Source organism: Cinclus cinclus, chromosome 7 (genome assembly GCF_963662255.1).
Source record: "Cinclus cinclus chromosome 7, bCinCin1.1, whole genome shotgun sequence".
Classification (NCBI taxonomy): domain Eukaryota; kingdom Metazoa; phylum Chordata; class Aves; order Passeriformes; family Cinclidae; genus Cinclus; species Cinclus cinclus.
This window is the reverse complement of record NC_085052.1, coordinates 29,541,267-29,554,208: the sequence shown is the minus strand read 5'-3', so window position 1 is coordinate 29,554,208 and position 12,942 is coordinate 29,541,267. Positions and strand designations below refer to the sequence as shown.

The following is a 12,942-nucleotide window of genomic DNA, read 5'->3' as shown; positions in this document are numbered from 1 at the left end:
AACTCTGGTTGTATACTAAGAAAATAATTTCCCCTCAGGTTTTAATTCTTCCACCAGTATATCATTTTCACCTGTTTTATCCATTTCTTGACCTCTGAAGTAATCTTATAATTAGATTTTTACCTGATTCATGATCAAACTCATACCGTTTTTTATTATGTGTGAAATATGGTTCCACAATCTGCATTATGTCTTAACATATGCATTAACAAGGCAGCTGTTGCTCTAACTGAGTCTAGAAATTAACTTCTAGTCTGATATCACAGTGCTGACACTCAGTGGTCTCAGCAGCAGCCACAGCAAAGTGTGGTGGCAGACCATTTTCAGTGGAGGTAGGACCAGTGACAGAGGTATGTAAAAACTGGAGAAGGCATTTGGAGTGACTGGGAATTGATTAGCTTGGAGGACCACTGTTCCAGAAACCAAGTACACATATCATTTAAAGGGATGAAGACACACTTGTTGGTACTCGGATTGAATATGGTGAAGGCCATCTCCAAAGATACGAAGTTGAGAGAGAAACTCCAGCCTTTTGGTTCTAATCTGAGCTACTGAGAACTTTGCAAACATTTTAGATGTGGTTATCCATTGATATATTGCAGAACAGCACTAATAGGAATTTCTAGAACTGCAAGCCACAGAGTTCCTAAAATGTCGAGTTACTGCAAGCACAGTACAAATCCATTTACTTTATCAAAATTACCTGAATTCCATTTAGAGTGTAACTCTTGAGTTTTGGAACAGTTTACATAGAATCTATAAAAGACCTGTGAGCCTGTCCCAGTTGTTTGAACAAAACTTTATGATTCTTGGAAATACTGTCATTACACTCTTTCCATTTCTTTTGTATTTTTGCAGTAATCAGTGCTCACACTGAAAAATATGCATAAATTACCCATAAAACACCAGTGTTTGTGGCCCTTTTTCCAGTGATCCCACATTTCCAAATGCCATACAATCAGAGATTGCTATGCATTATGACTGCCAAAGATTTCATTCGAATACATCAGAACCCCTGTACCTTCCCCACAAATGTTACATTGCAAATTAAGCACTCAATGTCTACAGCAGTTTGGATTTCCAGAATGAGATACATATTCATAATTGAGTTTGTAATTAAGACAGACAAGCAGCATCACAGAAATAAGCTTTTTTATTGTTCATTCTCAGTAATGCTTTTTAATTCCAGCACTGTTTCAATAAAACACGTGACACTAGAGAACAAACATCTGCAGCGATGGAAAACAGTAGCAACAACCAGGTCCCAAAGCAATTTTTCTGATTTGGTGTCTATTGGTAAAGGCTGTCTGAGAATATAGGAAAATTAGCCTATCTCCCAAGACAAGGTTACGTGAGGAATGGCTGTCCCAGATCACTTCCTGCTCATGGCAGCCATGCCATCCTTGGAATTGTGCACAGCAATATGATAATGTGTTATCGCATAAGGACAGGCTGAAACACCACTCTGTCTGCTAAACAGGGAGGTGTAGAGGATAATGTCTGCCTTGCTGCAGTACACTGTGTGAAAACCACAAAGACAATGTGCAGCCTAAGATAGCTCCATCATAAACCACTTATTTCTTCTGATTTTCTTTACAGGCATACTTAAATGAAAAGCTGCAAATGCAGGAAGAAGCTTAGACTTGGAGAACAGAAAAAATTGAAAAGTCCTAAACAGCCAGATGAGAAAGGTGATGCTGGGTTTTGCAGGAATTGGGCAGTAGGGGACGGCACACACAGGCTGGCTCGCTACCTGAAACAAATTATTTCTCTACAGAGGAAAATGGTTCTGTTAACATTTACCTGGAAGTATTGTTTACAGTGTTCTGCCAGTGTTGTTGCTTAGTTTGGACTAAAGTTGAAGATTATAAACAGAAGGTGAAGATTATAAACGGAAGGACACATAATTAAAACATGTTGAAGTTCAGTTTATTTCTGAATACAAATTCTAACTTTAAAAAAAAGCTGCAGTTGCATTCTCCCAGTTGTGAAATACTTAACAGTTTCTGCTTTACACCTATGTTTTTTTTCAGGAAATGTTGCTACAAGGAAAATTCATAGAGAGAAAAACATAATTTTGAGGCACTGTAGATATAATAAGAAGAGAATTTAATTAACATGTAATTACCCACCTTGCACTGTAGCTATTCATTAATAATATGTATGTTCTTTTATTTTAATTTGCTTCCAATGCTCTAAAACAAATTTATTAGCTTACACTTCTTTCTTTCCACCATATTAAAATTGCATAACTGAAGAGTTTGCACTTCACTATTCCCAAGAAGTATTCCTTTCTATTTCAATGCAGTTTTTTCTGGAATGCATGTGTCCTTTCATCTGTTTCCGTATTTTGTCAGACATTATAGAAATGTTTCATGCCCAAAAGGAATCCAACCAAATAAATGACCTCAGAAGAACCAACTGAACGTCTGTGTTTCAAACTTGCAGCCTGTATTTATTGTGTCACAGAACTCTGTGTCCTAGAAAGCATGTGAAATACAAGTCATGCTTTGAAGCATTAGCTGGACTGGATTGCATGTTTGGTGGAGTACATGAGAAAGTATTTTATTCATTACATTTTCATATTTACTTACCACTAAGTAAAAAGTTAGATTTTGTTTAATTTCATCCTCATTTTTGGATGGTGGTAAATGAAAAAGATTTGCAAGCCTAACTCAGCCAGTCAAAATAAGAAGATAGCTTGTAGTGGTTCTCCTAATAGGTCTGATTTGATGCTGCCTGACTTTCAGGGAGTGCTCCTGGTGGGTGCAGCGCTGAGTGTGCAGCCAGAAAGGTCATTCCTATGTGCTCAGCAGGAAGTGGTCCCATGGCTAAAGACAACACCCAGTAGGTGTGCCTGGGCACCAGGAGCCTGGGTGTGCTCTGCAGAGTGCGTGTCCAGTGTGGGCATGAAGCTCCTACAAACCAATGGTTCACTGGTTGAAGGGGACAGAGCATTTTACTTAGTCTCATGCACTGAGAAAAATTCTTCCCCTGGTATGTGATAAGGAGAAGTAAGGCCTGTAATGATTCATTTCCAAGTTCTCTTGATTGCTGTTTCCGTTGCTGGCCAGAAAATTAGTGAGAACTTCCTTTCAGCTATTAAATGCTGACTGTTCAGCTTTGAACACTGAAGGAATTAGTGAAGCATTATTAGTTTTACCTTTAAAAATATTTTTGATTCCTGGTTATGTTCTTTGTTGTTTTATTCCTATGAAATATGACTTTTTTGTTAACAAAACTTTCTGAAATCAAAATGTCCTTTATTTTGATGCATAAATACATCTCTGAAGACATTACGCTAATGTCACCATTTCCCTAGTTTTGATCTCAAAGGTGAGAACAGAACTTTTGAAGAGAGCTGTCCATATGACAAAGAGTATTTTAAATACTTTTTAGTGAAAATGTGTTATTGGCAATTTAGCATTGTTTAGCACTTCAGACCTAAATTTGAGGGCTGCAACATTCTTGCTTTAGTGTTAAACAGAAAGGGACTAACTGTGGTTCATATTACGACCAATGCTAAACAAAGACTTTTGCCCATAGCTCTTTCTCCCTCTCCCGTATTTTGTAGAACCTCTGGGAAATTTTGAAGTGCTTTGAAGATGAGAAATAGTATATGAACCTCAAGTATTGCTGTGATGATTTGTTAGCAGTCAGTTTTAGTACATATGTATAACAGCTGAGGTAGTGCAGAAATCCAGAGTGGAGTCCAAATCCCACAAACTGTATTCATAACCAACTTTCTGCTGAACTAAATAATGCTACCAATAAAGAATAGACGCTGGGATTTTTTTGGGAGTGGGAAGGAGGATGGGTAGGAGCCTGAGGGAGGGAAGATGAGTAAAAGGTAGACATAGCATCTCTCTAAGCAGTTGGAGTGTGAGTTCTGACACAGCATATGAACATTGAATTGAAGAATTCTTTAATGTCTTCAGAATGTTAATATGAAATGCAAAACATCATGCTTTGGATAGATGGGTAGGAACAAAATGTTCAGATGCAATATGGTACATTAGGAACAGTCTCCATTCTGTATTCCTGGCTTTCCCATTGGTTTAAATCAGGCTTGCTGTTTCTCCAGTCTCTCATGTCAAGTTGAGTTACTGCTGTAGTCATCTCTAAAAATAATTACGCTGTCATTCCTGGGACCTACACTTGAGGCTTTGGTATTACTATATTTGAGTTTCTGCCTCACTGTTGATCTAACAGAGTTCTTTACAATGCACATACATAGCATAGTTCCTAACAGGTTCCCACCCTACAGACCTCTCAATTTAAAACAGATAGGTCTTGTAGAATCAAGGGAAGATAAGTTGTGTTCTACCTTGTCTACCAGAGAAGTGGTTGTTTTCCAGAGGCAGAGGACAGATGAAACAGTATAGTTTCTCCTATATAAGGTATAATATTGATGCTTTTTAGCATCTTCATAGCAATATCCTGGTCTTTAACAGCATTTTATTATGAGACAGTGCACAGCAAGTAATTTTCCTCTGGTAAAAGAAAAGCTCTATTTTCAGGCAGTGTTTTTCTGCATTACAATGGCAGTGTGATGGAAGTTTAGATGGAAAGCAGCTTTTCTAGTAAGAAGCTGGCTTGAAAGTGATGGGAAAGGAGACAAGAAGAGAAGACAGTTTTTTACCTGTTTTATAGTATTTTGTCATGACCTTTTCTTCTCAAGCTTTTCTTCTCTTGTTTTGCACTGAATTTTGATGTGAATTTGAAAATTGCCACACTGTTTCCTTCCTAAAATTGCAACTGGCATTCCTGGAAAAATTGTTTTCCTAGAAAAGCCACTGTGCGTAGGCTTCAAATTCAGCTTTTTAAAAGCGAGAATAAGACATTTTCTTCAATAACCTACACTTCCACCCAGACCAAAAAACATGGGCAAAGTCACCACTGGCTTGTTTCAGTCAGGCTCTTCAGCACATGATCCAGCTGACCACTGAAACACGTTCATCCAGATGGGCATGTTGTACTTACATGAAAAGCTTCTGGAGCACAGGTTTGGCCCTGGGCTGTCCCAGAAGGGTGTAGAAGAGAACCACAAAGTTCTGTCAGCTGACAGTCTAGAAAGGGCTGTCTTCAAGGTGAAATCCCCTCTGGTTCTCCACTACCTTTCACAAGAAAAGTGACAGCAGCGATAAAACACTGTACCGCTTGCTACAAGCAGCTCCAAACTGAATGTTTGGAATGAGTATTTCAGCCCATTTTGTTATGGCACTTTGAGTGTGCAGAGCAAGCTTCAGGCCCAAGCAGTTGTGGATTCAGATCACATGTACAAAAAAAAAAAAAAAAAAAAAGGTGCAGTGACTCATGTAATTGCAAGTCCCATTCAGATGCAGAGCCTTAAACAGGACATGGAATTAGTAATGCTGCAGAAAGAACGGAATGTGAAATATTTCTAGAGTAGATTAAAGCCTGTGCTGTCGTTGACTCAACAGAGAGTGCACTACACAGGAGGTTTGTTCATGCAGAATTTTTCACTCACAGATTTGCCTAGGCCCACTGGGAGTTGTGTTTATTTTTAATGTGTTTTTGAATGTTTCTGCAGCTGACTCAAAGAACAGAAAAAGAAAAGGTGAGTTGCTTCAAGCACCCCAGCCAGATAGGGTAGGGGGAACAAGAGGGGAGCCCTGTGTTCCTGACATCAGGAGGCGGTGAGGAAGAATGGTCCAAAACAGTTATTCTCCTAAATGAGTATGGTACTTCTGTGTTCCTGGAGAAAGACTGGTGGAGCTATAATCACTTCAGAGTGCCGATGTGCATGGTCATTCACAATGGGAACCTCTGGATGTTGCTTTCAGCACCTTTTAAGGTGAGCCTGTTCTTTCAGTGACTGCAAAGCTGGCATCAGGATTTTGCCTCCCTTCACTGAGGTTGGTCTACATATCTCAAAGTTACCATTTCTCTCTCTCCAGCCATTTCTGAAGATCTTTCATACATTTTCTTGACATTTGAACCTTACATCTTTTAAACTTCAGCCAAGACAATTTCTTGTCTATTTTTATGATTGCATTGATTGTAGTATGAAAAAAGTCTTATCTGGGCAGGGGAGGATCTAAGTATCCCAGGCTGCTACCTTTGGCATTGGCTGTGGTAGATGCTTAGCAAAGAGCGTAGGGCATCCTAAGGGCATACCCCTTCCATGGACTGGTGCTTTAGAAACTTGTGGAGACAGAGTATGCACCCATTGATGGAAATTGAAGGAGTTTGTCTAATCCTTTTTTTGACCTCAACTGTGCTCCTGCCCACCCTACTGTTCAATGGCAGTAAGTTCCACACTGTCATTTTTGTGTTGTTGATGAACCCCCATCCCCAGCTGCAGTGGATACTGAAGGCTCAAATTTCCTCAGCTCAGTGGCTTTCAAGATCCTCAGCTGTATTGATGGCATGTGTGTCTTGAGAGTGGATAACCAGGAAGACACTGACTTTTCATGTACAGCAGGAGCAGCCAAGATGCAGGTAAGAGAAAGCATCTGTTAGTCTCTACAAGACTCAGCCAGAATTCATGCCCTGTTACTGTTTGTCACTTCTGTTTGTGCCATATCTAACTTGGATTAATCCTCCTAAGCAGAGATGCATCATTCATCTGTGTGTCTTCTTCATCTGTGTGTCAAGGGACACACAAGTGGCCCTGCCTGAACAGAAAGATACTGACAAAAGGAGGGAAAATTATCACCTTTGGTTTGTCAGGCAGACGGCAAATAGTTTGTTATTCTAATCATCAGAGCAGCAAGTTTCCTTGGAGCATGTAAGTCTTGAATTACCATGCAGATCTGAAAGGGAACTTTACCCTTTGATTGTTTTCCAAAGAAATGTTCTCGATTTCTTTTCTGCCAAATTCATATTACAGATCATCCTAACAAATTTTCCCAAGCCTTCTTGACCTTCTCCCTCCTCTCCAGTAGTAAAAGAAATTTCACTCATGGCAGGGAGATGTTGAAGATTGTTAAATTTTGCTGATTTAGGAACTGAGTGAATGAAACAAGCTTGAAAATATGTAGCTAGCACATTTCAGAATGCAGTTAGCTCCACTAGTAAGGAAAATGAAACTTGTAATAATTCTGTTGTTTGACAGTGTGTTAGAAAATTGCCTGCTAATGAGCAGGTGGGGAGGCTGCACATCCTCCTTTATGATGAGGGCAGTATGTAAGTATGGCCCTGTGAAGCCCTGATTTGGGAGGATACTGGTTTTGGTTTATTTTTCTCCTTATTTTTCCCAGTAAATCTGTGTCTGCTCTCACCGAAGTAAGACAAGGTAACAGCAATGCTTTGCTTCAAACGAGGTGTTTTACATTGATTGGAGCTTAGGGGGCTCAGTGTTTAGTAGCACCACTTCCTCTGTTACTTACTCATTTGCAAACAGCAGAGTGAGCCTGAGAGGCCTCTAGCCTGTGCTAGGATTTTGGGGTGTTTTCTGAACGAGCAAGGTGAGAGGAAGACACCCCTTTGCTGTACTTCCTTGCTGCTGAACAGTTCCAATATGCTAAAGTCACAGGGCAGTTTTGCCACTAACCCAAATTTTTCACTAGACTTTTCCTACCCAGCATCTGTTTGGATGAAAGAGGGATGCAGATTTTTGTATTAGTTTTGCTCTGAGATCGTTCCAGCCTTTTTTTGAAATGTCACATTTCAACTTAACAAATCGCCAGATCATGCAGCTCCGATGCCCCAGAAACCATTTTCAGTGACACACTACAAAAGCAGGATTGATAGAGATCTCCTGACTGCATTTCAAAGACATACCTTTGGATTACAGGATTGCAAATGAGACTTTAATTCTGTAGAACTCAAAGGAAGGATGTTCATTTGCTACCAAAGGCTCTCACTTCAGTTTTTCTTATCTTCTACTCTAATTTTCTGTGAGTAATATAGATATGGAGTCTGATCTTCTATTGAAGTAGGGGAATCAATTATTCAAGTGAATTCTGTTACTATCAATGCCAATATTTCTGTGAAATTATTACAATGTAGAGCTACATTAAGGTATGTCTTTGTTATATAAGTTGGTTTTCAATATTGTCTCATAAATATAAATCATCAGGATGATTTTTAAGCCTGTGATCTCAGTTTTACTTACTCCCTACTCAGACAAAATGCTTCTTGATCTCACTAGGCATATTTACCATGGTGTGACTCAGGTGTGATGGAGCTGGGCTGGGGCTGGAGCAGCAGCAGTGGCTGGGGATGAGCTGGGGGATCTGGGCAGGAGCTAGGACAGCTGGGATGAGCCTCTGCTCCTGAATGAGCATGCTGAAAGTTGGCTGCCAGTGCTTCCACACCACGGGAGAGCCTCACTTCTGCTGGGGGTTTTCTCTGAGTGAAAACAGAGTTTTAAACATGAATCCATCAGGCTCAAAGCAAGAATTGGGGTCTGTTTGTCCATTGCTGCATTGCGTTCTGATCAGGTTAGACACATGTGTGTGATGGTATTAAGAAACAGTGATTTAGATGGATGCGCATTATTCCTCAGCTCTGTGTCAACAATCAAAAATGAGCTTTTGGATTTATTAGTTCCCAATCCTGCACCTATCTTAAATCATTACCATATAATAAGGACTCTATATGGTGCATTGTCAATAAAACCTAATATTGAGAAGATTACCAATCATCTAGTGAAAATGGAGAGCACTGTCAGTGATTTAGAGAATGCGTGTCAAACGTTAAATACCTTCTAAAGTAGGTTGATGCTCATAAATCTAAGATAAACGACCTGTTGAACCACTTAAGAAGAAATAATCCTCATTTAATCAGGCTTCCAGTGGAAAGACTGGGTAGGAGAGCTATTCATAAGGAATTATGAAATCTCCTCTAATTCAGGACTTTGTTGATAGAGAATGCATTAGACACATAAATTTGATAAGCAATTTTGGTTACTTGAAACTACTGTTGTAATAGCACTAAATTGGCCCCAGTGAAAAAAGAAAATATCAAAGGGCATTTCTTTTATGGTTTATTGAGCTCTTATTTTTCCAGGTTCAGCACTGTGTGTATCAGATGGAGATATGAAAAGTATTCCTTGGAATTACTGTTTTGCTTAATCACAAGGATGTGATGGTGGATTGGCTTCTGTCAGTGTGGCTGTCCATACTCACCGATAACAGTAGATTCATTATTGCATTTCCCTGGGAGGAGTAAGTCATCATTTACTGGGACAAGCCTGGTAAAAAATACAGTGAAACAAACTCCCATGTTTCCACAAAGCTGAGTGGTAACTTGCATGAACTTGGTCTGTTGAGTTTAGTGGTCCTTTCTACTCTTTTTTCATCCCAGACCCACTTGAAAGGTGGCTAAATGTGTGTGGTGGAAAAATTAGGTCATGATTTTCACTACCAAAGGTCTGATTCTTCAGTTCTTGTGCAGACAAAACTTCCATTCTCTTCAATATGTTTTTAAGGCCACTTCTTAATTCCTGTTCATTCTTTTGGCTTTCTGAGTGCCCAGAGCTCAGAGTCACTGCCAGTATTTATAAGAAGTTGATGCAGAGCTTTTCTTGAAGCAACTGTAGTGGTATATTTAGCCATGGAGCAATCTTTCCAAAGAGCACTGTGCTATGACTCATGTGACTCCGCTGCTCTGCTGACCCTAGCAGACTTACTCATCGTTGACATAGTGGCAAACAAGATCAGGTTCTGGCTTGATGCCTTATTTCCCTTGATGCAATAAATGTGCTACTTGCACATGCATTTTACTTCAGTTCACGTTCTCTAAGATAAACTGAGAATCCAACTTCTTTTGTCTTACTGTGAGAAATAAGGGTGCTTAGCTGCTTCTCTGAGTGGAATTGGTGAATGGCATTCAAATGCAGCTCATCCCTACATAACTCATTTGTACTGCAAAAATAACCATTGGATGGCTAAAATGCATTATCCATCACCTTTTGTCTGCTTCCTTGCTCTCACAGAGGGCAAAACATAGATGCAAGTGAACCTATGCAAGAGCTGTAGTCTCACGCAGTTATAGCAGTGGTGTTTGGATTGATTTGGTTTGTAATGGGCAGGGGAGGGAGCCTTGGTAGCACATTCCCCCTGGTGAATTTTTGAGATACTGAAGTCTATCTGAAAAAAAAAAAACTTGTTGATTTACTTTCTTCTCAGCTGGCATAAAGTCATTTTACTAAAATACCAGCTTAACCGAGCATACATTAAAGATCATTTCAGAAATCTGTCAGCCTCAAGAACATTTCCATTTCCTGAGAGTACCTTGGAGTAACTGGCTTTGCTGCTCTGAAGCAGAACAGCTGTTGCATGTATGTGTTGTATTTGCATTCTGTGTGGCAGGATATTTGTTATTAGTTTAAAAAAATGAAATATCAGAGGCAACAGTTGGACTGACTTTCACCTGGTGGTTACAGGAACTGTTGTGTTTCTCTGTTGACAGAGAGCAGAGGAAAATTCACACATGATTGAGAGCTGGAGAAGCCTCTGAGAGCTGGGAGCTGAAGCCTTCAATCATGTAAAATGGCTTTTGAAGGGTGAAATTGCTTGGAGCTGATCAATTTTTATTTAGGTGTCAGTGTTTTTTAAAATCTATGGGTTTTTTTAAACAAACTCTAAGGGATGATAGAATGAGGGTGATGCTAGATAACTGGTTATCAGTTATTTTTATGGCAGTCAGATAACTAGTTAACCAGTTATTCAATGGCAGTTAAGCTGGGAGATGCAGATGGCTCGGGATTGGATGAGGTGTCAGTGGTCTGTGTTGTTGAATCATGAAGAGCACTCAACAGGCAGTTGGGCTGGGGGCATCATGCACCAGCTGCAAACCCAGCCCCAAGGGGCCTTAGCAGGGCTGAGGAGCTGCCCCTCCTCTGCCATGTGTGGGAAACCCTCATTCCTCACTCATAATCAGGCAAATCACATATGTGCTGCTCAGTTATAATTAAATTAAAATCTTGCTAATTTGGCAGCATACCTATTGCATTCTATCCAAGCAAGAAACTATTATTTCTTCTTTTATTCTTTTTTGCTTGAATCCCAAGCTATCAATGGCTTTCAGAGAAAAAGGAGGGTTTTTTCTTTAGAAAAAAATCTATCCAAATTATTCATGATTTCTATCAAGAAGAAACCTTTCCTCTTTCAACTAGCCAAAAAAAAAAAGGGGGGGAGTTTGATCTTTGATCTTCCTCAAAATCATTTGAGAACCTTGTACGTTTCTTTCTAGAACTAAAACCGTCTTACAGAGCTTTAGATATTCAGTGGAATAATGCCTATTACATAATTGAAGCTCAATACAATACCTTGGGGCTAATAAATTGTCTCCTGGTTCTATAGAAAATGTAATAAATCATAATATACTTACTGAGACTAGGCCAGGCACAAATGACAAAGTTGCTTTTGAAAGTGAGTTGTGGCCAGAAATACTCTTGGACAAAAATCATTCTCTTGACTGTCAGAGGGACATTTACTTCCTTTAATTTTCAGCCTAGATTTTATGTTGATCCTGCACACTGAATAAAATCAAGCCCAACGGAGCTGCTACTGCAAGTGTTACAGCTGTAAATGTGAAAGAGGCCATTTAAGACAACTCTGTTTCACTATGTTATTTGGAAAGTATGCAGATTATATTAAAAATGGCTTGATAGGTCTTTATTGTGTGCCACTTTTGTTTTTTAAACAAGCAGAAGTTTCTGCACTATTGAATAGTTTATTAACATTTCTGATCACAGCTCTTTTACTTAGAAAATAATTGTTCTATTGTGTGCTATGAAGCTGCCTGTAAACAACTGGCAAAGGAGCACACTGTTTTGTATTCTCCATTAAGAAAAAAATCAAATACAATTGATTAATCAAAGGGGACATTCTTTGATGGAAAGGAACCTTTTCAAACTTTATTAAAAATATTGAATAAACCATGAGCGATCAAAGTTCATAATCTGAAATCCTGCTTCTGCTGGAATACAGTTAACCTTCAAAATAACTCATAAAGGAGGAGATGAGATGTCTAATAAAAAGAAATGCTCAGAGCAGCCTATTTCCAAACATCTGTCTTGATCTGGATCTTGGCTACACCATTGCACTCCCACTGATTTTACTGGAGTCACCCTGTGTTTCCACTGGAGAGACTGGTAATATGAATTGAGCCTTGAACCTTTTTTCTGTGACCAAATCAGAATTATCTATTAAAACACTCCTTGTCTTTTCATTGAGGGCTTTTCCCTCATTCTGAAAGAAGAAATGAGATTGCAGTCAGCAAAGCTGTACAGTGATTAAAGATAATCTAGGTATGACCTGCAGGCTGAGTGACTGTCCCCTCTGTTCTTGGAGGAAAGCAATCATATGGCCAAATGCAGGATGGCTGGTGGGAGTGAAGACAAGTGAAACGGAAATTCCCGGAGCTGCAGAGAAAACAGAGCTCAAACAGGTGGGATAGCATGGCTCTGTCCTGCAATCAGCACTGAAATCATGGGCCCTGTGTGGAATACTACATATAAAGCTCAAGTGTGTTAGAAAATAAAATGCTCATATTTAGCAGCAGGAAAAAAAGTTACTGGTATTTTGATGTGAAGAAAAAAAAAATTGAGGGTAATAGGATAATAATAACTGAAGGTATACTGGTGAAGAGTGAAGGAGAGGAAGCAAATACACTGATTGATCAGGGCACAGTAACCTGATGTAATTTCAGTTGGGTCACAAGGCAGAGCACACTCAGCACGTCCATATTCCAGGCAGAGGTGGAAGGTCGAGTTGCACCTCACAGGGGGATTTTCACAGCCACACCAGAAAGGGAGTTGGAGGTGGATACTTGTTGCCTGGGGTGCCCTCTGGCTGGAAGGTGGGATGGAGAGGACACCTGATGGTGCCCAGCACAGCCTGCCAAAGACCTTTGCTCTGAAGGGAGCAATGCATAATTTTTTTAGAGTAGCACCACAGGCCCAATAGACGTGAAAAAACTCAAACCAACAAAAAACCAAAACAAACTCCCCCTGAGAGCTTTTGC

The 12,942-nt window shown here is 39.7% G+C and overlaps 1 protein-coding gene across 1 annotated transcript in view; it reads left to right on the top strand.

Moving 5' to 3' along the window:
- CABCOCO1 (ciliary associated calcium binding coiled-coil 1) overlaps positions 1–2,229 on the top strand; it is a 51,069-nt gene extending 48,840 nt beyond the window's left edge. Inside the window, exon 8 of the mRNA XM_062496907.1 lies at positions 1,600–2,229. Within this exon, the coding sequence (XP_062352891.1) occupies positions 1,600–1,641 (42 nt within the window). The 3' untranslated portion in view covers positions 1,642–2,229. The remainder of the gene's footprint in view (positions 1–1,599) is intronic.
- Positions 2,230–12,942: the final 10,713 nt, after the last annotated feature.